Source organism: Natator depressus, chromosome 18, assembly GCF_965152275.1.
Source record: "Natator depressus isolate rNatDep1 chromosome 18, rNatDep2.hap1, whole genome shotgun sequence".
Taxonomy (NCBI): domain Eukaryota; kingdom Metazoa; phylum Chordata; order Testudines; family Cheloniidae; genus Natator; species Natator depressus.
The window spans coordinates 4,616,126-4,639,280 of record NC_134251.1 but is presented as its reverse complement, the minus strand read 5'-3'; the positions used below and the strand labels follow the sequence as shown (position 1 = coordinate 4,639,280).

General features: G+C 53.1%; 1 protein-coding gene across 2 annotated transcripts in view; it reads right to left on the bottom strand.

The window, feature by feature from the left end:
- Positions 1–23,155, bottom strand: part of EPHA8 (EPH receptor A8) — a 136,318-nt gene that overhangs the window by 8,868 nt on the left and 104,295 nt on the right. For both annotated transcript variants that reach the window (XM_074934118.1, XM_074934117.1), the window contains exons 9-16: positions 20,439–20,506; positions 20,003–20,128; positions 18,777–18,962; positions 17,015–17,076; positions 16,109–16,318; positions 3,609–3,758; positions 1,558–1,748; positions 279–434 (exon numbers count right to left, since the gene is read on the bottom strand). In XM_074934118.1, the coding sequence (XP_074790219.1) occupies positions 279–434; positions 1,558–1,748; positions 3,609–3,758; positions 16,109–16,318; positions 17,015–17,076; positions 18,777–18,962; positions 20,003–20,128; positions 20,439–20,506 (1,149 nt within the window). The remainder of the gene's footprint in view (positions 1–278; positions 435–1,557; positions 1,749–3,608; positions 3,759–16,108; positions 16,319–17,014; positions 17,077–18,776; positions 18,963–20,002; positions 20,129–20,438; positions 20,507–23,155) is intronic.

Sequence of the window (23,155 nt, the reverse complement as noted above, 5' to 3'; positions counted from 1 at the left end):
ACAAACACACACAGCCCTATGTATGTGCGCACACACAGAGCTCAGCATCAACTTGGTGCATTAGCTCAGGACTGACTCATAAAGAAGAGCACCAAGGAGAGATGCACCAACTCCACTTCCTTCAGTATCTGGATTTTCTCCCCTCCAGGTGCTAACTAGGCCTAACACTGCTTAGCTTGTAAGATCTACAGAGCCCAAGGTAGGAGGGCAGCAGAAGGTGATGGGGTGACCAGTGGTGCCATCCCCTACATCAGTCACTTCTCCCCCTTCATACTCACTCGATGTTCATCCGCATCACCATCCCCAACGAGGAATACCCCGCCACAGCGAAGTTCTCCCGATAGCGTCCCAGTTTGATGGAATCCAGCCAGTCGTCCACGGTGAAACAGCTCGTGAAATCAAAGAAACCTCTGTCAAAGGGAGTTTGGGTGAACCTAGAAGACAAGAGAAAAGGCATAAACTTAGCGCTAAGGGGCGGATCAGCGAGTGGAGTCAAGGTACCAAGAAAGCAGCCATAGCCCAGGCTGTGCAGCTGGGGATGGCAGTCTGACACCCCAACATTATTCTATCATTGCACAATTACCGCTCCCCACGGCTTGTGTTTCCACAAGAAGTGAAGGTCAGGGGTAAGAGGGCTGGGGCCCTCTCTGGTCAGGCAGAGCCAAAGAGAGGGTTACTGGAGGGGTGTCCACATTGCCAGGGCCCAGTATTGTGTATGCACTTCGGTGCCCGTGTGTATTTTGTGTGTACAACTGAGCTTTGTGTGGAGATGGGCTGGGCATGTGAATCCAAGTGTGTGAAATGCAGCTGCTCCACTCACGGCTGAGCTTATTTTCAAGAGACATCTTTTCCTGGCTGGTGTTAGCCAGGCCTGTGGCCAGGACCGCGCTGAAGCCATAAGCACCAGGCTAGGAGGCTAGTGTGGCTCATTATAGTTATGGCCTGGACTGTGTTAGCCATAAGCTTTAGCTTGGACGGAGGCTTTAAGTAGGTCTCTGTGGCTCTGATCCATCCGTTGTGTTGCCCATCACTGTGGCATGTGAGTGCTCAGAGCCTGGGCTTGGCTCGGTCTCTGACTGTCTCACTGTGGTAATGAACTAGCTCACTGTCCGCTCTGGCGTGGTATGAGACTCTAGCCAGCAAACAGGCATAAAGTGGCCAATGTTAGTCAATGAGAAGCCATTGTTGCCATATCGGGCAAGAGAGTCTCTCACCAATTCACTGTGGCTATGATGCACTGACTGGTGCTGTGGCTGGCCCTACCGGGTCACTGTGGCTGTGGCTGGCCCCACTGGTTCACCATGGCTCTGGCTGGTCTTACCAATTTGCCGTGGCTGGCCCTACTGGTTCACCATGGCTGTGGCTGTCCTTACTGGTTCACCACCAGTTTGCCGTGGCCGTTGCTGGCCCTACCGGTTCACCATGGCTGTGGGTGGCCTTACCGGTTCACCATGGCTGTGGCCGGTCTTATCAGTTCGCCGGGCTGTGGCTGGCCCTGCCGGTTCACCATGGCTGTGGCTGGCCTTATCAGTTCACCATGGCTGTGGCTGGCCTTACCGGTTCACTGTGGCTGTGCACTTGAGATGCTCAGGGTTGCGGATGAGCTTGTCCAGGATGCTGACGATCTGGGAGAAGCGTGGCCGCTCGCTGCGATCCTTCTGCCAGCAGTCCAGCATGAGCTGGTGCAGGGCTGTAGGGCAGCCCATGGGAGCAGGCAGGCGGTAGCCCTCCTCCACTGAATTAATGACCTGAAAGATAGGTTTGCTTCGGGTGAGCACAAAGCCCTCCCAGAGCGCACTCTGTGAGGGCCTGGCTCTTTGCTCCAGAGCTCTGTGTAGCCAGCCACAGACTGAAGTCGCAGAGCAGCTGCAGCAGCAGCTCAAGCAGCAACCAATGGCCACCGGTGGTAGCAGGCCCCTGTTCTCTGGAGGTCTCACGCTGAACACACCATCCCTTGGGCTGACTGGCTCTTTGCGCCAACCCCCTCCCACTCTCCAACCCCTCCCTTCCTTTGTCTTTTCCATCTCGGCAACCCCCTAACACAACCTCACCTAAAGCACATACATAACACGCAGTGGGGACACCCAGTAACAAGCAGCGGGGCGGGGACACCCTGTCACACGCAGCGGGGCGGGGACACCCAGTCACACGTAGCGGGGCAGAGACACCCAGTCACACACAGAGGGGCGGGGACACCCTGTCACACGCAGCAGGGCAGAGACACCCAGTCACATGCAGCGGGGCGGGGACACCCTGTCACACGCAGCGGGGCGGGGACACCCAGTGACACGCAGCAGGGCAGAGACACCCAGTCACAAGCAGCGGGGTGGGGACACCCAGTCACACACGACGGGACGGGGACACCCAGTCACAAGCGGCGGGGCAGGGACACTGAGTCACTCGCGGCGGAGCGGGGACACTCAGTCACACGCAGCGGGGCGGGGACACCCAGTCACACGCAGCAGGGAGGGGACACCCAGTCACACGCAGCGGGGCGGGGACACCCAGTCACACGCAGCAGGGAGGGGACATCCAGTCACACACAGCGGGGCGGGGACACCCAGTCACACACAGCAGGGCAGAGACACCCAGTCATAAGCAGCAGGGCAGAAACACCCAGTCACACGTGGCAGGGCGGGGACACCCAGTCACAAGCAGCAGGGCAGAGACACCCAGTAACACACAGCAGGGTGGGGACACCCAGTCACACGCAGCAGGGCAGAGACACCCAGTCACACGCAGCAGGGAGGGGACACCCTGTCACACGCAGCGGGGCGGGGACACCCAGTCACACGCAGCAGGGCAGAGACACACAGTAACATACAACAGGGCGGGGTCACCCAGTCACACGCAGCGGGGCGGGGTCACCCTGTCACACGCAGTGGGGCGGGGACACCCAGTCACACGCAGCGGGGAGGGGACACCCAGTCACACGCAGCGGGGCGGGGACACCCAGTAACACACAGCGGGGCAGGGACACCCAGTCACACGCAGCAGGGCAGAGACACCCAGTCACACGCGGCGGGGCGGGGACACCGAGTCACACGCGGCAGGGCAGAGACACCCAGTCACACGCGGCGGGGCGGGGACACCGAGTCACACGCGGCAGGGCAGAGACACCCAGTAACACACAGCGGGGTGGGGACACCCAGTCACACGCAGCGGGGAGGGGACACCCAGTAACATACAGCAGGGCAGAGACACCCAGTCACACACAGCGGGGCGGGGTCACCCAGTCACACGCAGCAGGGCAGAGACACACAGTAACATACAGCAGGGCGGGGTCACCCAGTCACACGCAGCAGGGCGGGGTCACCCAGTGACACGCAGCAGGGCAGAGACACCAAGTCACACGCGGCAGGGTGGGGACACCCAGTAACACACAGCGGGGCAGAGATACCCAGTCACACGCGGCGGGGAGGGGACACCCAGTCACACGCGGCGGGGCGGGGACACCGAGTCACACGCGGCGGGGCGGGGACACCCAGTAACTTGTCGCCGTGCGCCCTCATGACCTCTCCATTAACATGAGGTGCCGCCCCTAGCAGAGGGAGGGAGGGAACCGGCCTGATACCAGGCCAGCCGGAGGCAGGATGATGCTCCCTTACATCCCGGTTGGTCATGTTCCAGTACGGCCGCTCCCCATAGGCCAGCACCTCCCACAGGACGACGCCGTAGCTCCACACGTCGCTGGCTGAGGAGAACGTGCGGTACGCGATGGCCTCGGGGGCCGTCCAGCGGATGGGGATCTTTCCCCCCTGAAACACAGAACACAGGGTAACCGTCCATGACAGGCGCCACCCAGGGCAAAGAGCTGGCGCCTGGGCAGCAAGTCCATTCCGCAGTTATCGCGGAGAGCTGGAGCTGGGGTCAGGCATGCATTGGGAGTGTCCACTTGCATCGGCCTGGAACCTGCCATTGGCATCTCCGTGACCGCCAGCACGCCCAGTCTGTTACAGAGACCCACCGACTCTGAACCTTTTGTGCTTTCAAACACCATGGAGTCTCCCGGCTCTCCCAGCAAAAAGCTCCCAGGCCTGATCTTGCTTAGCCTAGTTCCCTCCATTCTTTGAGACCAAACAAACAGGCCCCAAGCCCTGTCAGTGCTGAGGGTCCAACCCGCAGCCACTAGGTACACACAGCATTATGTAAGGGGACTGTTGCCCCCTTACTAACATTCAGTGGGGGTGTTTTGGTTGCTAGCTCCCAGTACTCAAAGGGGAAGGGTCGATGGGGAATCAGGACCCTGAGACTGACAGACCCCAGGAACAATGGGGAGAGGCCAATGCTCCAGGTCAGCCTGAATGACAGGGCGGGCAGGCTAATCAGGGAGTCAGGAGGCCAGGGAGGTCCCCTCCTCCGTGTGAGCTGGAATTGCCTGGGTCAGACAGAGGGGGGCCGAGCTAAGGAGAAAGCAGGGCCCAAGCTAAACTGGGGAGCAGAGTTGTGCCAGATCCAGAGAGAGCAGACCCTGTCCTGGGAGCAGAGCTGCAGTCCCAAAGCCAGAGGCACAGCCCAGAGAGAGCAGACTTGCCCTGGGAGCAGAGCTGCAGCAACCAGATCCAGAGGGACCAGAAAGCAGCCCAGGAAGCAGGTCAGGGCTGGGAGCAGAGTCACAGAAGCAGCCTGCAGAGCAGACCTGTCCTGGGAGCAGAGCTGCAGCAACCAGAGCCAGAGGGGCCAGAGAAGCAGCCCAGGGAGCTGGAGGCAGCAGGAGCAGTGCAGAGACAGAGTGGTGGAGCTGGGGCTGGAGCAGTCCGGAGCTGGGTGCGGTGAGCAGCTGTGGAGAGCGAGGGGGACCCTGGGCAGCGGGCCCAGCACAGGGAGACACCTCAGCCAAGAGGCTCTGCAGGCCAGGCTTGGATCGTAACCCCGACAGGGCGGGGGCGACACTGGGAAGAAGGGTCCTACCACTTAGAGCCTGAGAGCTTGTGGCCACCACCAGAGCAAGTGTCCAACCCACAGCATCCCTACAGCACAGCCAGGGCCGGAGAAGGAGGCCTGGGACTTACAATGAACAGACTGTGAACTGCCCTGACGTTCCAGGGACACTGTTTGTGATGTTCCCTGCCACAGAGCGGGGTGATGTGTTTCCTTTAACCTTTCCCATTTTCCTTATTCTTTTAAAAATTAATTGTTGATTAAATAACTTGCATTTGCTTTAACTTGTATGCAATGGTCAGTGGGTCAGAGAAGTGCCCAGTGCAGAGAACGTACCCCGGAGTGGGGACACCCTAGCCACTGTCCTAGGTGACCACAGCAGGGTTGGTGGTCGAGCCCCCCAGGAATCCTGGGCCCAGCCTTGCTGGGGTTACGAGGACTCTGCCAGACAGGAGAGGGGAAGGGTAGTCCTCAAGGGCAGGGAGGCCTCTGTGCAAAGGAAGTGGGAGCGAGGACTCAGATCCTTTCGCTAGCCCACTTCACCGGGGTCATGCAGAAGCCGGGACAGTTCCCCCGCTTACAATTAGCTAGACTTATAGCAGCCCTAAGAACCAGTAGACCCCGGGCAGGGCCTTTCCCAGTGTAACGTTGCTGGTGGGGCTATAGAGACTGAGCCTAGAACAGGCAGCTCCCCACTCACCCCCTCAGGACATGACATGGCTTTCTGGTTCGGTGACCGGCATCAGCAACACTGCAGGGCCTGAATGTAAATCTCCCTTCCTTTCGCTGGGTCGGAGAGCTCATCTAACTGGGAAGGGAATGCGGTTCCTCCTCCCTCCCATGAATTGTTAGCAGCTCTGTTCTCTCCTGGGCCTTGTCTACACTGGCAAAGTGGGACCCATAATTCACTACCGGTAGCAATAGTGTAGGCAGGGGTCAGGCATTTCCATCACTGTGTCAGCTACTCCAGCTCAGAACAGGGTTAGCGAGAAGACACGCTGAGCCCTAGCCTGGCTACATGGGCGCACTCCCAGGGTGAGTGAGGAGTCCTGGCTTTGCCAGTGCAGATGCAGCCCTGCCATCCTGTCGCAGGGGTAACTCTGGAGCAGTTAGTAATGGCAGCATGAGAACACAGGATTGGCTTCTAACGCCGGACTCTGGGCAGGCGCTGATGCTGAGCAAATGTGTTCATTTCAAATATGACCTGACCCAAACCTTGGTAAAGAGGCTGAATTTTAAACACCATTTCTTGCCCCTGCATCAGGCTCAAGACCGGACGTACACCCATCCCTAGCACCCACCGAAGCAAAGCTGAATGAAGTTGTCTGCCCAGAACATCTGGAAACCCTCATCTAGTGACTCTCTCAGTGGCAAATGCCCATGTTGGGTAAAGCTTGCCCTAGTCTACCCTAGAGTGCCCCCAATATATTCAAAGCAAGGGCATGGGACAGGTGGTAGATCTGGAAACTGGAGCAGGATTGACAAGGGCCAATGACCAGCTCAGGGCTTGTGTCATGTGACACACCCCAGCCCTGCCAGGATAATCTCATGGTGTCACCAAGGCCGAGTACCGAGAGTTTTGCTTGCACGCAGGACTGAACCTGAAAGCACCAAGAATTTAGCCTGGCTGCTGGAAGGCCTCCACCAGCAGCTGTCCCACAGAGCTGGATATAAGGAAGACAATAAGGCAGAGAGTGGGCTAATGTTTAGACTCCCCAAAGCCTAGACTCTGGGCCCCTTCTCCCTACACCTCACTGAGGAACGCAGCCTCTGCCCTGAAGGTGTCTGGTGCGGTGCTGCAGGGTGTCCCGCATGCAAGCCCGGCAGGGAGAACAAGCCCAGAAATTATTAGTCATTGGAAGATGCATGTCCCTGGGCAATGCTCTGGAACTGCTCCCCATGAAGCCAGTCAGGACTCTGGGGCAGTCTCCTTTCTGTGAGCAGCCTGTCTTCAGGACACAAAGCTCACACAGCTTCCACCTTCCTGGGTCTGACCTCGGAGCATTCAGCATCCTCTGCCCCTCCGTGCGCTTCCCACAGCGAGTCCACTCAGGCGGGGCTCCTGGGGAAGGCAGAGGGTCCTGCCCCCCAACTTCGCAGTCAGACGTGACTCTCAGCAAGTCAGTAAAACAGAGGTTCATTAGACGACAGGAACATGGTCTAAAACAAAGCTTGTAGGTACAGAGAACCGGACCCCTCAACTGGGTCCATTTTGGGGGGCAGTGAGCCAGACAACCAGGTCTGCCCTTCACTCCATGTCTCCAGCCAGCCCCAAACTGAAACTCCCTCCAGCCCCTCCTCTCCTGGGCTTTGTCCCTGTCCTGGGCCAGGAGGTCACCGGATTCCTTTGTTCTCCAACCCTTTAGCTCTCACCTCGCAGGGGGGAAGGGCCCAGGCCATCAGTTGCCAGGAAACAGGGTGTCGGCCATTCTCTGTGTCCAGACTCCTGCACACACCTGCCCTCTAGGGCTCTGCAACAATCATACACCCTTATCCCACCACCTAGATACTTAAGAACTGCCTAGGGGAAACTGAGGCACCCCCACACTATTCAAAGGAAACATTAAGAACAGTCCCACTTCGTCACATCTCTCCCCCCTTCGAGATCGAACTGAGCGGGGTCACTTTAGCCGGTGACCTGGGGAAGTTCAAAGCCACCAACGTTCCCATGGATGCCCCAACATCTCTCCCATTCCTTGGTTGGAGTTACACCAGGCCCTTCCACTTTCACGCCCTCCCTTAGGTCGGGGGTGATCGATAGCACTCGCAGGCCATATGTGGGAAGGTTTATGCGGCCCGTGTCCTTTGGCCACCCCAAAACCCCAGGGGGTCAAACTGGGATTGAACAACAAGCTGGCCAAACACTGCCACTTGGTTATAGGACTGTTTAACTTTCTTAACAGCTTTCACTCCATCTGAGACCTTCTCAAAGCTATCCACACTGGATCTTTCAACAGGAAAGTCAGTGGCTTCATTCACAACAGAAAATTTCTGGCTGTTAGGAACTGAAACTTTCTTGATTAAATCACTTTCACACCCTTCAGTTGCAGTAAGCTGCTTGCAAAGACTCCATGAGGATTCCTTTCCCTTGGGCTTTTCTATGCAACAATTCACCCCTCACAGAAATTCTGCTCTTACCCTCTTTACCTAGGGCTTGCTCTAGAGGAACACTTTCCTGAGCAACAACAGACTCTTTCTGGGTCTCCCTTACATCCAGAATTACCTCTGGCCCATCCGGCGGATTCCTACACAATCCCCTTTCAGGCAAACTTGCAGACTTCCTAGATAAAAGGTCAGAAGCATTCTCCTTCCCTTTGCCACACACAAGTTCAGGAATCTTTTCCTTCTTGCTACAGGTTTCCACACCCTCAGTAGGTAACACAATCAAATCACCTTCATGCTCTCCTTGTGCCCCGGCTATGATCTCACCCTGATTAGACAGAGTTGCTACACCCTTTCCCAACAACACACTAGCAACAGGCAAAATACAAGCACCAGAATTGTCTGGTCTCTGGGATTTTACATAGACACTAACTGGATGCAACCTAGTTACAGTGCCATTCTCCCGAGCAGACACAAACTTAGGACCCTTCCCTTCCTGGGCTTTAGCTGAATCCAGAACCAGCTCTGAGACAACTGCACTACCCTCAACTGTCACAGGCTGAAAGGCCCCTTCTGTCTGCTCCACAGACAAAGAAGAGCCGGACACACTTTCTCCTTTACCAGACACACAGCTTGGGATCTCATTCCCCTTGTTCCAGCACACAAGGCTGGTCACAGACAACTGCTTGGAGATCAGGGTAGCTCCCTCCATAGGCAAGTCAGTACCCCTGACAGACACAGGCACATTTCCTTCACTGTCACAATTCTCCACCCAGGTAATAGGTAAGGTCCAGGGACACTCATCTTCCACTCTCCTCGCCTTCCCACACTGCTGACTAGACACAGCCATCAGCTCACAAGGCTGCCTAGGCTCATCCAAACTTTCCTTACCAAGCACCTTGCCACTCCCAACAGATACCCTGCCCTGCCTGTGTCTCCCCCCACTCAGCTGAGGTCTCAGCTCCCACTGTGCTCAGCGCTGCCCTTGCTTTCCCAGTGGGGGTAGGCAGCGAGCTCGCTGCTTTCCTCACGGCATCAGAGCCAGCGTGAGCCCCCTCTCCGGTGTGCAAGGGGGGCGGAGAGCCCCAGGGGTTTGGTTACAGGCAGGCAGGTAGCCTGAGTCTAGTAGCTCCTCCCTGCTGCCAGCCAGGTCATCTGCATTTTCACTGACCATTTCCCTCTCCACCAATTTGTTCCCTGGATTCAAATTCAAACCCTTGACCATTACAGGAGAAGGGCCTGGATCCTGTCCCAAAGAGACACAGTCACCCCACAACAGGGTCTCACAGCTGATATCCTGGAGAACCCCAACGGCCAGCCAGCCCCACCCCTCCTGGGTCTGCACAGGGATCTGGGCCATAGACAGGGCGAGGGGCTTCATCCCTGGGACCCTCACCCAGCTCACACAGCCCCTCAGCATCTGAGGCTGCACCACCCAGGGCCTGACAACAGTTCTCTCTGTCCCAGGGTCTCGCCACCCCAGGAATGTCTCCCCATTGACCATCACCTTCCGCTCCCACTGGAGGTCCGAGGGGCCCAACCCCAGAAGACTCCACACAGACATATAAGTTGGGGTCAGTATTGGGAGCCTGTCCACCTCCCCACCCATCTGGCTGACAGAGTCTATGACCTTGGGACCCAGCAAGGGAGCTAGACACCAGGGCTTTTCCGCAGGGTCCCCCTGGTTCAAATTGCCAGCCTGCTCAAAGGCAGTGAGGTGGGCATCCACATCCCCCCCTCCTTAGCCAGGGGCAGCAATTTAGTCTCGAGGTTCCCTGCGGAACTGGCACCCCGGGGTCTATCCCCACTCATCCCTGGGAGGTCCCCTATGCCTCTCCACTCCACCACCGCCAGTTCATGCTGCTGCTGCTTCTGCAGGTCTTTCTTGGACTCTTGCTGTCTCTCACCGTCCTCTTGCTCTCTCAGACTCAGCTCCAATCCCGTCCGTCTCCGATCCCCGGATGGGGAATCCGATCATGAAGACCCTCGTCTGGTCGGGGACAGGAGTCTTGGCGATGCCTGGCTCCCACTCCAGCTGCTCACAGATCCTGCTATAGCCCCATTTGGGGTCAGGAATCTGTTCCTTAGAGTGGTCATCCTCCTCCAGCTGCACGATTAACTGTGCTTTGGTGAACTTTCCAATGCTCAACCCTTCCTTTCTGCACAGGGTTACAATGTCCTTCTTAAGGAGATGGTGACAGGCCATCACTCCGCTCTTCCCGAGTTGTTGTGAACTCACAGGCCTGTGTGCTCTCAGCTTCCCATGGTTTCCAGGGTGAACCCCTAGTGTGCCAGCCCTTCTCGAGGTCACCACCTCTTTGCCAGGGTTGAGCGGCAGACTCCTCCGCCCCTTGGACTGCTCGCTGCAATCCCCAGGGGAACCCTGTTACTGCAAAAGTCCTTCTCTCTCCCAGGGCCAAGCCGCAGGCTCCTCCGCCCCTGAGACTGCTCATTGCAGTCCCCAGGGGGACCCCATTACTGCACAGTCCTTCTCGCTGGTCACACACTCCCAGGGGTTAACCACCCCCCGAAACCGCTCCTCTCTGAGCCTTCAGCACGCCTGGTCCTCATCAATCTCCCTTCGTTTTACTGCTCCCCAGTCACTTACTGCAGGAAGTACCATCCATGGGGTGAAGTACATCCCATCTCTGCCACCAGTTGTCACAGAGTCACTGGGTGATGCTCTGGAACTGCTCCCCATGAAGCCAGTCAGGACTCTGGGGAAGTCTCCTCTCTGTGAGCAGCCTGTCTTCAGGGCAAAAAGCTCACATGGCTTCCATCTTCCTGGTTCTGACCTTGGAGCATTCAGCATCCTCTGCCCCTCAGTGCGCTTCCCACAGCGAGTCCACTCAGGCGGGGCTTCTGGGGAAGCCAGGGGGTCCTGCCCCCCAACTTTGCAGTCAGACGTGACTCTCAGCCAGCCAGTAAAACAGAGGTTTATTAGACGACAGGAACATGGTCTAAAACAGAGCTTGTAGGTACAGAGAACTGGACCCCTCAGCTGGGTCCATTTTGGGGGGCAGTGAGCCAGACAACCAGGTCTGCCCTTCACTCCATGTCTCCAGCCAGCCCCAAACTGAAACTCCCTCCAGCCCCTCCTCCCCTGGGCTTTGTCCCTGTCCTGCGCCAGGAGGTCACCGGATTCCTTTGTTCTCCAACCCTTTAGCTCTCACCTCGCAGGGGGGAAGGGCCCAGGCCATCAGTTGCCAGGAAACAGGGTGTTGGCCATTCTCTGTGTCCAGACCCCTGCACACACCTGCCCTCTAGGGCTCTGCAATGATCATACACCCTTACCCCACCACCTAGGTACTTAAGAACTGCCTAGGGGAAACTGAGGCACCCCCACACTATTCAGAGGAAACATTAAGAACAGTCCCACTTCGTCACATCTCTCCCCCGTTCGAGATCGAACTGAGTGGGGTCTCTTTAGCCGGTGACTTTGGGAAGTTCGAAGCCACCAACATTCCCATGGATGCCCCTGCATCTCTTCCATTCCTTGGTTGGAGTTACACCAGGCCCTTCCAGTTTCACACCCTCCCTTACGTCGGGGGTGATCGATAGCACTCGCAGGCCGCATGTGGGAAGGTTTATGCGGCCCGTGCCCTTTGGCCACCCCAAAACTCCAGGGGGTCAAACTGGGATTGGGTCTTCTCCCCAACAAGCTGGCCAAACACTGCCACTTGGTTATAGGACTGTTTAACTTTCTTAACAGCATGTTTACCCCAGGGGAAGGAGCAGCCAACCACAGAGATCCATGGCTTCTCGCTCTCCCTCTTACTTCCCCGTTGGGTGGATTTAGGTAAGACGTGAAAGACCAGACACACACACATGCAATCTATGTTAATAGAACGCTGTCTAGATTGCAAAGTTGAGCACTCAAAGGTTGAGAAATGTCAGCATTACAGTTACACATGTGGCCTTAATTCTACACCTTTGTGTGTCCCTTCTGTGCACTGAATGAGGCAGGGTCCCATGGAAAATATAGTATGTGACCATGTTCCTACAGACTGTATCAGAATACAAATCATCGCTTTGGCCAATACTTCAGGGACTGGAGCAGGAAACCCTCCAGAGCTGAAAACATGAGCTAAATACCTAGGGTTTGTAATGGAGAGCTGTACCAGACCTATGCCCCATGGGGAGTGGGCTCAGAGGGGACACATGACACAGACTGGCACTGACCAGTGGGTTACGTATGGAAACGGGGGTGAAATTGATGTTGTGTAGACAACTGTAAATTTGGCATTTCCTAATTCTTGCGTGCTTGACTTCGTAATCTAAATCAGTGGCTCTTAACCTTTCCAGACTACTGTACCCCTTTCAGGAGTCTGATTTGTCTTGCCTACCCCCAAGTTTCGCCTCGTTTAAAAACAACTTGCTTACAAAATCAGACATAAAAATACCAAAGTGGCACAGCCACGCTAGTACTGATAAATTGCTACTTTCTCATTTTTACCATATAATTATAAAATAAATCAATTGGAGTATAAATATTGTACGTACACTTCAGGGTATAGCATACAGAGCCGTATGAACGTTTAGTTTGTACTGACTTTGCTAGTGCTTTTTATGAAGCCTGTTGTAAAACTAGGCAAATATCTAGATGAGCTGATCATAGAATCTCAGGGTTGGAAGGGACCTCAGGAGGTCATCTAGTCCAACCCCCTGCTCGAAGCAGGACCAATCCCCAATTTTTGCCCCAGATTCCTAAATGGCCCCTTCAAGGATTGAACTCACAACCCTGCGTTTAGCAGGCCAATGCTCAAACCACTGAGCTCTCCCTCCCCCCAATGTACCCCCTGGAAGATCTCTGCAAACCCGAAGGGTACACGTGCTCCTGGTTGAGCACCCCGATCTAAATTATGTGTGCAGTGTGGTTGTAGCTGTGTTGGCCCCAGGATATTAGAGACTCAAGGTGACTGACTTGTGCTGGTCCAATACAAGATGTTACCTCATCCACCTTGTCTCTCTAGTCTAATGTATGTTTGTTTAACACAGTTTTTGTTTGTAATTTCAAGATTTTCTTTAAAAGAAAAACCAAATTCTGTGATGTATAATTGTGTCAACCCAGCCATCCCATCAGGCATCACCAGGAGGATTTGAACCCTGAACTTCCATGATTGTAACACATACTTAGACCACATTACCTACTGTACCTGCTATATGAGGAGAAGGGTGCTAGCTCAGAGGGGAATGGGGTGGGATCTCTCCCCCCTCCCATGCCAAGAAGCAATAGGCTCCTGCCCCATGTGGTGCCCCTAGAGTGGGGGATGGGCTCCTACCCTATGTGCCAGGTCTGGGAAGGAATGTGGTCTGGGTGGGAGCCTTGTCCAGCTCTCGGCCTCATTCCCAGCACTCCCTCTGCTCTGGCAGCTCCCCGGGCTGGGGCTTAGTCCTTAGACTGTTTATTATGGCAAGCTGCCAACATTTCACTAAGCCATGCAGGCCAGAGAACGGAAATGATGATTTTTATGTTTCTGTCTCAGCCAAACCACAACAGAATTTTATGGGACAAGCAAAAGGCTCGTCTCTAGCCCCGGTGCTTTGCCCCGGCGGAATGTCAAAGGCCTGCACCATATAATGGAGGGGTGAGAGCACCTCAAAAAAAGGTCACAAGAATCTTCTATAACCAAAACATTAGTTTACCTAAATCTAGGAGTCACTGCTAGCTCTTCCTAAAATAAGAAATCCTTTGCTCCAGCCAGCAGTGGGACTCAATAACTTTAAACCATTTTAAACTACTGAACCAATCTACTTCAAACTCAGCTTGTTCTACCGAGCATAAGCTTTCGTGAGCTACAGCTCACTTCATCGGATGCATACTGTGGAAAGTGCAGAAGATCTTTTTATATACACACAAAGCATGAAAAAATACCTCCTCCCACGCCACTCTCCTGCTGGTAATAGCTTATCTAAAGTGATCACTCTCCTTACAATGTGTATGATAATCAAGTTGGGCCATTTCCAGCACATTCCCTCCCCCCCCCAACACACACACAAACCCACTCTCCTGCTGGTAATAGTATACCTTCAGATCAGCGGCACTGCTATGGGTACCCGCATGGCCCCACAGTATGCCAACATTTTTATGGCTGACTTAGAACAACGCTTCCTCAGCTCTCGTCCCCTAACGCCCCTACTCTACTTGCGCTATATTGATGACATCTTCATCATCTGGACCCATGGAAAAGAAGCCCTTGAGGAATTCCACCATGATTTCAACAATTTCCATCCCACCATCCACCTCAGCCTGGTCCAGTCCACACAAGAGATCCACTTCCTGGACACTACAGTGCTAATAAACGATGGTCACATAAACACCACCCTATACCGGAAACCTACTGACCGCTATTCCTACCTACATGCCTCCAGCTTTCACCCTGACCACACCACACGATCCATCGTCTACAGCCAAGCTCTGCGATACAACCGCATTTGCTCCAACCCCTCAGACAGAGACAAACACCTACAAGATCTCTATCAAGCATTCTTACAACTACAATACCCACCTGCGGAAGTGAAGAAACAGATTGATAGAGCCAGAAGAGTTCCCAGAAGTCACCTACTACAGGACGGGCCTAACAAAGAAAATAACAGAACGCCACTAGCCGTCACCTTCAGCCCCCAACTAAAACCCCTCCAACGCATTATTAAGGATCTACAACCTATCCTGAAGGATGACCCAACACTCTCACAAATCTTGGGAGACAGGCCAGTCCTTGCCTACAGACAGCCCCCCCACCTGAAGCAAATACTCACCAGCAACCACATACCACACAACAGAACCACTAACCCAGGAACCTCTCCTTGCAACAAGGCCCGTTGCCAACTATGCCCACATATCTATTCAGGGGACACCATCACAGGGCCTAATAACATCAGCCACACTATCAGAGGCTCGTTCACCTGCACATCCACCAATGTGATATATGCCATCATGTGCCAGCAATGCCCCTCTGCCATGTACATTGGTCAAACTGGACAGTCTCTACGTAAAAGAATAAATGGACACAAATCAGATGTCAAGAATTATAACAGTCATAAACCAGTCGGAGAACACTTCAATCTCTCTGGTCACGCGATTACAGACATGAAAGTTGCGATATTACAACAAAAAAACTTCAAATCCAGACTCCAACGAGAAACTGTTGAATTGGAATTCATTTGCAAATTGGATACAATTAACGTAGGTTGAATAGAGACTGGGAGTGGCTAAGTCATTATGCAAGGTAACCTATTTCCCCTTGTTTCTTCCTACCCCCCGCCCCCCAGACGTTCTTGTTAAACCCTGGATTTGTGCTGGAAATGGCCCACCTTGATTATCATACACATTGTAAGGAGAGTGGTCACTTTAGATAAGCTATTACCAGCAGGAGAGTGGGGTGGGAGGAGGTATTTTTTCATGCTTTATGTGTATAAAAAGATCTTCTACACTTTCCACAGTATGCATCCGATGAAGTGAGCTGTAGCTCACGAAAGCTTATGCTCAAATAAATTGGTTAGTCTCTAAGGTGCCATAAGTACTCCTTTTCTTTTTGCGAATACAGACTAACACGGCTGTTACTCTGAAACCTATCAGCTTGTTCTGTTGATCTCACTGAGATTAAAACATGAGGCCAAGCCTGAGACTGTATGCATGGAATAGTATGGTGGCATTTGTGTGAAACTCCGAGACAGAGGAGTTGTTACCTCACCCAGTTACATGGGAGATGGAAGGAGAGAGGAGCTAGGGTCTGAACTGAGGGTGGAACCAGGTGGGAGGAGGATTAATCTGGCCCCTCCCACGCCCCAGAAGAGGGTGATTTGGGACTCTGCACAGTGTGTGGACTGGCTTTGAGAGGAGGCTGGGAAAGGTGCCAGCTCCCACTGTGCTGCAACTCCCTCCATGAACGGCTGCATAAGAAACGAGTTTGTATTATGTGAAGAATTGTCGGATAATTTATAATGATCTAAAGGGGTCCATATTTCATGGCACCAGCACAAGAGGGTGGAGATCAGACTTAGCTTCCCAGCCTTCATTCCTTGCTTCAGACTGTCTGATTTCTCTCCCTGAAGGGTGCATGGAATTCCTACTGCTCTTTATGAATCAGCCCAGAGAAAAAGGCAAGGAAAGCGCAGAATGTACCGTGGTGGTGTACGCAGCGTCCGGGTCATCCTCGAGGATTCTCGACAGGCCGAAGTCGGACACCTTGCAGACCAAGTTGCTGTTAACAAGAACGTTACGGGCAGCCAGGTCCCGGTGCACGTAGCCCAAATCGGAGAGGTATCTCATGCCGGCGCCAATGCCCCTCAGCATGCCCACCAGCTGGATGAGGGTGAACTGCCCGTCGTGTTTCTGGAGAGAAAACATCCCTGACATTATTTCTGACCTCTCGCTGGGCACCTGACAAACACTGATTCTGCATGGCGACTTGGACCTCGCTGACCTTGAAGGGAGGGATAGCTCAGTGGTTTGAGCATTGGCCTGCTAAACCCAGGGTTGTGAGTTCAATCCTTGAGGGGGCCATTTAGGGATCTGGGGCAAAAATTGGGGATTGGTCCTGCTTTGAGCAGGGGGTTGGACTAGATGACCTCCTGAGGTCCCTTCCAACCCTGAGATTCTATGATTGTAGGACCAGAACCCTGTCCTTGTTAAGCTACACTCACTCAGCTCATCTGTTGCAATCTGTAATGCCCCCACACTTGGGCTCCAAACCCAGACACCTCCCAGTGCAAACCTAGCCAGGCCAGAGGAAATGAAGGACAGGTTTTACTCCTGTAACCTCCAATCTTCAACCCTCCACTCTTCCCACTACACAGCTCTGGCAGATGCTCCTGTGCACTAGGATGTCCTGCCTCTTGCACTCGGATGCTCCTTGTGAGAGCCAGTGCAGATGCCTGGGAGCTAGTGTTCCCTCAGTGCCTGCAGCTTTTACTCAGCGGTCACCGTGGTCATGAGACTGCAGTGTGTGGATCAGCCTGTTCTTCTCCCTCATCAGCCACTCAGCCCTGAGGAATGTGCAATGAATAAAAATACAGAGGAGCTGATTACCCGGAGAAAGGAATCTAGTGAGCCATTCTCCATGTATTCGGTTACAATCATTACTAATTTGCCTGCAGGAGACAAGAGAGGTCAAGTTAATAGAAAAGTCACCTTCCTCTGGGAGCCCTGGTGCCTGCCCAGTGCAGGGAGGGAAGCAAATCCAGGGTCACAGGGACAACCAAGCTGTTCCCACAGCCCTGCAAAGAGCTGGTGAGGTCCCATTCTGGTGACGCGTGTGAACCACACCAGTGTGTGAATATAGCACTAACACATCCTACTCGCATTCACACATCCAACTCGCACTCACACATCCTACTCGCACGAACGCATCCTATTCGCATGAACGCATCCAACTCACACTCACACATCCTACTCGCACACACACATCCTACTCACACTTACGCATCCTACTCGCACGAACGCATCCTACTCGCATTCACGCATCCACCTCGCAGTCTCTCTACAGGTGCCATTGTTGTTGCTAAGTCAGTTTCATTGTCTAAATGAAATTTGCATCCCATTACCATAATGCTTTGCATTTCAATGTGCCTTTTAAAACTAAGACTTCACATTACATTACAATTCAATACGATACGGCCTTTAAAATGAATGCTAATGGGTAGTGCCTCTCCTAATCCAATAACCCCGATCTCTGGCATTGGGGTGCAGAGCGGAGTGGAGTGAGGGGAGCCACCACATGTGATGTTACAAAGGACCCTGTCAGGCATCCCATTTCACCTCCCTCAAATGAATGGTTGGAAAAGCCCCAACTAACAGCATTCTCCCACCAGTGGTTTGAGCTGCAGCCAGGAATAAACACTTCATTTCGCTAATGACATTAGAAGGGAAAGGAGAAGAGCACCAGTCCTGCGAGTGACAAGCTGTCTCCCTCTCAAGATGCTAATTGGGAATGTCAAAAGGAGAGAATGCTGCTGGGCTGAGGAGCCAGCTCCTAGACTCTAGAGCCTGAATCTAGCAGCAGAGACCCCGGCTCATGGTAGGACTTCATTCTGAGCCTCCTGGCGAGTGGCAATCCAAAGGCACTTTATTACCAGCTCCCAGGAATTCGGTGCTGTATGTGCAGCCCTGGACAATGAAGCCCTCAGAGCAGGTATAGTGAGGGCAGTGTCAGGACAAGCTTTGCCCTCGCACTGCCACCTGCCAGTGCCCACCCAGCCCTTCAGCAGGGGCCCTCTAGGAACATGTCTCTTTGGTAGGCCTGCCAACGGGTGCCAAGCCTACCAGCTGTCTCTAATGTAGCACCTGCCTGTTGGGAACTGGTGGGAGCTCCCACCCATGACATGTTTACCCCCATGTTCGGGACACATTTCATATTGGCCCTCTGTGCCCCAGCTTCCTAATTCCCTCTGTAGTTCCCACTGGATACAGGAGCCTCCATTCCTGTCCGACACTCTCCGGTAGCATTGCAATAGACAGTCACGCAGCTGCCGCATTTCACCCCACGGGTGGCTGCATTTCGATGGTGAACAGAGGGATCTCGGCACAGAAGAGTTTGCATTTTGGTTTGTTTTATTGGGGATCCCTGGGGATGAAAGGGGCTAGCAAAGTGCAAGGCCCCATTAGTGAGATATACATTGTGCAACAGCTGGCCAGCCCCTCGGGACCTGATTGTACGGGGGTCTCTGCCAGGCTTGGGAGAGGAAAGCACTTCCTGAGGGCTCTGGCTGTGAGATCAGCTTCCCCTTTGTGCCCGTGGTCCTGCACTGACTATGTGACTGCCCTCTCTAATCTGTTGCACCCAGCCACGTACTCCTGGTGACCACACCCTCCAGGTGGATAACATTGGGGTGGTCGAACTGCGCCATGATGCTGGCCTCGCTCAGGAAGTCTCGTCTCTGCTTCTCCGTGTAACCTGCTTTCAAAGCCTTGATGGCCACGGGAAGCTCCCTCTTCCCTGGCACTTTCAGGTGGCCATAACACACTTCCCCAGATTCTCCTGCAAAGCAAGAAAAGACAAGGGAAAGGGCTCAGCTTCTCAATTCACTGCAGCTCCCTGGCAGCCCACCAAATCAGCACTCCTTCAGCCACTAGGCTAAATGGATGTCCAGATTCAACAGATAGGGGCCTGTTTTCTAGAGCTGATAAAAAGATGCAGCATGGTCCAGTGCTTAGGGAGTCAGGACTCCTGGGTTCTACTTCCTACCACGCACTCACCATAAGGAATTATTGCCTGGCTCTGTGCCTCAGAGGCATAAAGACTCTTACCCACCTTTGTGCTTGCATAGCAATGATGAGGTGTGCTAAGCACATCCTATTATGGGATTTCCAACTTCTCTCAAAACAATGTGGGTACAAAGCCAGGTGAAAAGCAAGAGCAGGGCTGGTTTAGTGAGAATTCCCGACACCTCCCAGCCTGGGCTCCCTGGAAGCTCTGAGCTCTCGTATCCTGGCTGGTTCTGTGCAATTGCCAAGCAGGAAAGTACTCAGACTCTGTGCAGCCATTGGATACCATGGGTGTCACTAGCAGCTGACAGCTGGCTCGCTCACCCTCTCTCTTGTGCGCTTGCCTTCCAACCCCCTATTCTCAGCAGATACCACTTTTCAGAAGAAAAATCAACATTTTTGCTGAAATGGCTCCAGCATCTTCTCAGCCCGGACATGAACTTTGGGGGTGAAATTCAAGGTAGCAGCATAGGAGACACCCGTGCATGGACAGCCAGACCTTCAGCTGGCGCAAGTCGGTGTCCTTCCATTGGCTGCAGCTGAGCTACACCGATTAACACCAGCTGAGCATCTGGCTCGGGATGGTTCATTTCATACATTAAAAAATTCTGCACATGCTTTTTGTGCTCAGAAAGCTATGGAATGGCTTAAACCCTCACTGAGGATCATCATAACACTCAGCACGAGCTGTATTTATTTAGCCCCTTGCATCTCCAGAGTACTGCACAAACATTAGCACCATAGCCCATGGGAAGAAATGGGTTTCTGAAGGAAGTTCTAAGGGTGTGAAATGCGCAGAGCCAGGGTACTCACCGGACCCAATGACTTTCTCAATTTTAATCCTTGAGGCCTCGATCTCTCGTGTGAACTCGTGCACAGCTTGGCAGGGGTCCTCATACGTGTGTGGGTCCACGTAGAACTTTGACTCAGGGAACTTCACTGTTAGAGTTCAGTGGGGAAATAAAAAGAGAGGTCATTCCAACAGCAAACAGCAATGCCGCCTGGGAGCCAGAGAGGCGGCAGGAATCCTTAGGGCCACATACAGAGGAGAGATGCCCCAGTCAGTGGGGACCTGCTCTCTGGCACCCAACTCCAGGGAAAGCCAAATTCCCCCTTCAGAACACAGACCTCTCAAGACCAGCCCAAGGGTCCAGATACCCAGAGGGTCAAAGAAAGTAGCTGGCCCAAAACTCAGCCCCTGCTGAGAGGCAGAGAACAGCTGACCCCAGACACATCTCCATCTACCTACCCTGGCCATTCTGATAGTGCATCTTCTCCTCATCTGAGTCCTGGAAAGCCTTGCTGTAACCACAGTGCCTGCCATGGAGACAGAAGAGGCAGAGGGAAGACTCCTGATCCATCAGTTTTGCTTCCCATCTCACATACACCCAGGCGCGGGTTCCTGGGAAGGGCTGCAAGCGAGCAAGGCGCAGTACCAGAGATTCACCCAGAAGCTGAGCTGGAGCTGACTGCGACTGCTGCACCCCGTCCCCCACTGACAGCAGGGCACACAACAGCTGCACTGCTGATGTTCACCCCCACCTCCAGCTTTCAGTTTGCCCAGACCAGGATATCCTATGTACCACGTCCACGGTTCAACAGCAACCAGCTCAGAGAACACCAGTCCATCCATCCCCCCATCTCACAATGATAATCTGCTCTTCCCTGTTCTGAGTTTGTCTGCTGCACGTGACCTGTAGCCCCATCACAGTCTGGCAGCCCCTCTGGTCAACCTCAATTTAGGGTCCAGACAAGGTGTTTTTGTGGCTTCTGTATCTCTAGACCACAAGTTACACAAAACTGCCTAATGGCACTGTCACTGTTGAGCATTTTGAAACATCAGCATTTCATCCCACCCTTGCCAGCCCTCCCAGAATCAGCAGGATTTCACATGATTTGGAGCAGACAAAATCAAAGCAGCAGAGTCCTAATATATGAAATCCATGTATTTAACATTTGCATTATCAGTCAATAACAACACATATTTGAATAATAGGGCACATGAGGTGGAGGGCTGGGGGTATAGCTTGGATCTTAATTGTCATTTGAGACAGTGACCACTTTTTATTATGTTAAAATATTCAACAAATCATAGAATCATAGAATCATAGAATATCAGGGTTGGAAGGGACCTCAGGAAGTCATCTAGTCCAACCCCCTGCTCAAAGCAGGACCAATCCCCAACTGAATCATCCCAGCCAGGGCTTTGCCAAGCCTGACCTTAAAAATATCTAAGGAAGGAGATTCCACCACCTCCCTAGGTAACGCATTCCAGTGTTTCACCACCCTCCTAGTGAAAAAGTTTTTCCTAATATCCAACCTAAACCTCCCCCACTGCAACTTGAGACCATTACTCCTTGTTCTGTCATTGAATTTGTCTAGGTCCCTCTGTATCCTATCCCTACCCTCCAGAGTATCTACCTCTCCTCCCAGTTTAGTGTCATCTGCAAACTTGCTGAGGGTGCAATCCACACCATCCTCCAGATCATTTATGAAGATACTGAACAAAACCGGCCCGAGGACCGACCCTTGGGGCACTCCACTTGATACCGGCTGCCAACTAGACATGGAGCCATTGATCACTACCTGTTGAGCCTGACAATCTAGCCAGCTTTCTATCCACCTTATAGTCCATTCATCCAGCCCATACTTCTTTAACTTGCTGGCAAGAATACTGTGGGAGACCGTGTCAAAAGCTTTGCTAAAGTCAAGGAACAACACGTCCACTGCTTTCCCTTCATCCACAGAGCCAGTTATCTCATCATAGAAAGCAATTAGATTAGTCAAACATGACTTGCCCTTGGTGAATCTATGCTGACTGTTCCTGATCACTTTCCTCTCCTCTAAGTGCTTCAGAATTGATTCCTTGAGGACCTGCTCCATGATTTTTCCAGGGACTGAGGTGAGGCTGACTAGCCTGTAGTTCCCAGGATCCTCCTCCTTCCCTTTTTTAAAGATGGGCACTACATTAGCCTTTTTCCAGTCGTCCGGGACTTTCCCCGATCGCCATGAGTTTTCAAAGATAATGGCCAATGGCTCTACAATCACATCCGCCAACTCCTTTAGCACGCTCGGATGCAGCGCATCCGGCCCCATGGACTTGTGCTCGTCCAGCTTTTCTAAATAGTCCCGAACCACTTCTTTCTCCACAGAGGGCTGGACTATAGGCACCATAAACGTGTCTATTCAGCAAAATGGTAAATATAATAATAATTGTAACCAAATACTTCATTTTGGAGACATTATAGATGATTACTGGTGTTCTGTCTCATTCCAACAACAGCTGAGTGTCCCAACATGAGTAATACAGGTCACTACTTGTCATCCCTGTTTTCATCTGCAAATGCTGATTTTGTCAGGTCACTATGACACTCCACACCTCCAGAGCATGTTCAGAATATGGTTCCTGGCAATCTGGCTCATAGATTTACAAGGTCCATTACCTTCGATTAACTTCAAAATATCTGTGCGCCATTGTCTGGTACAGTTTTTGAAAATGGAGACTTGGAACTATCATCGCGTATCCATCCATCCATACTGCAGTGGATCCAGCGGTGGGGCAGCTAGATCCAAAGCACCTGAATATGTCCTCATTTGACATTTCCTATAAGTGCTTCGCTTGGTGGTGGTAAGGAGCCGAGCTTTGGTTTTGATATGGTACCTTTACCAATTTTCCCTGCCCATGATTTCTGCCATGCTTCTAACATGGGGCCCAGTTTGATTGTCTGTAGCATACAGCCAGGAATTGGGTGCCTATCCAGCGTCAGCAGGCACTGTGGCATTGGTGTCACCCAGCAGAGAGAGGGAGGACCCAGCTTGCAGAATTTTCAACAGAGTCATTCTGATGAGGCCAAAATAGGAAGCTACTGTATCACAGCCTGAGCGCACGGACAGCGCACAGGCCTGGTGCAATGTTCCGGTGCTGCTCTGCAGTAGCACGGATGTCTATTACAGCTCTCTCTTGGA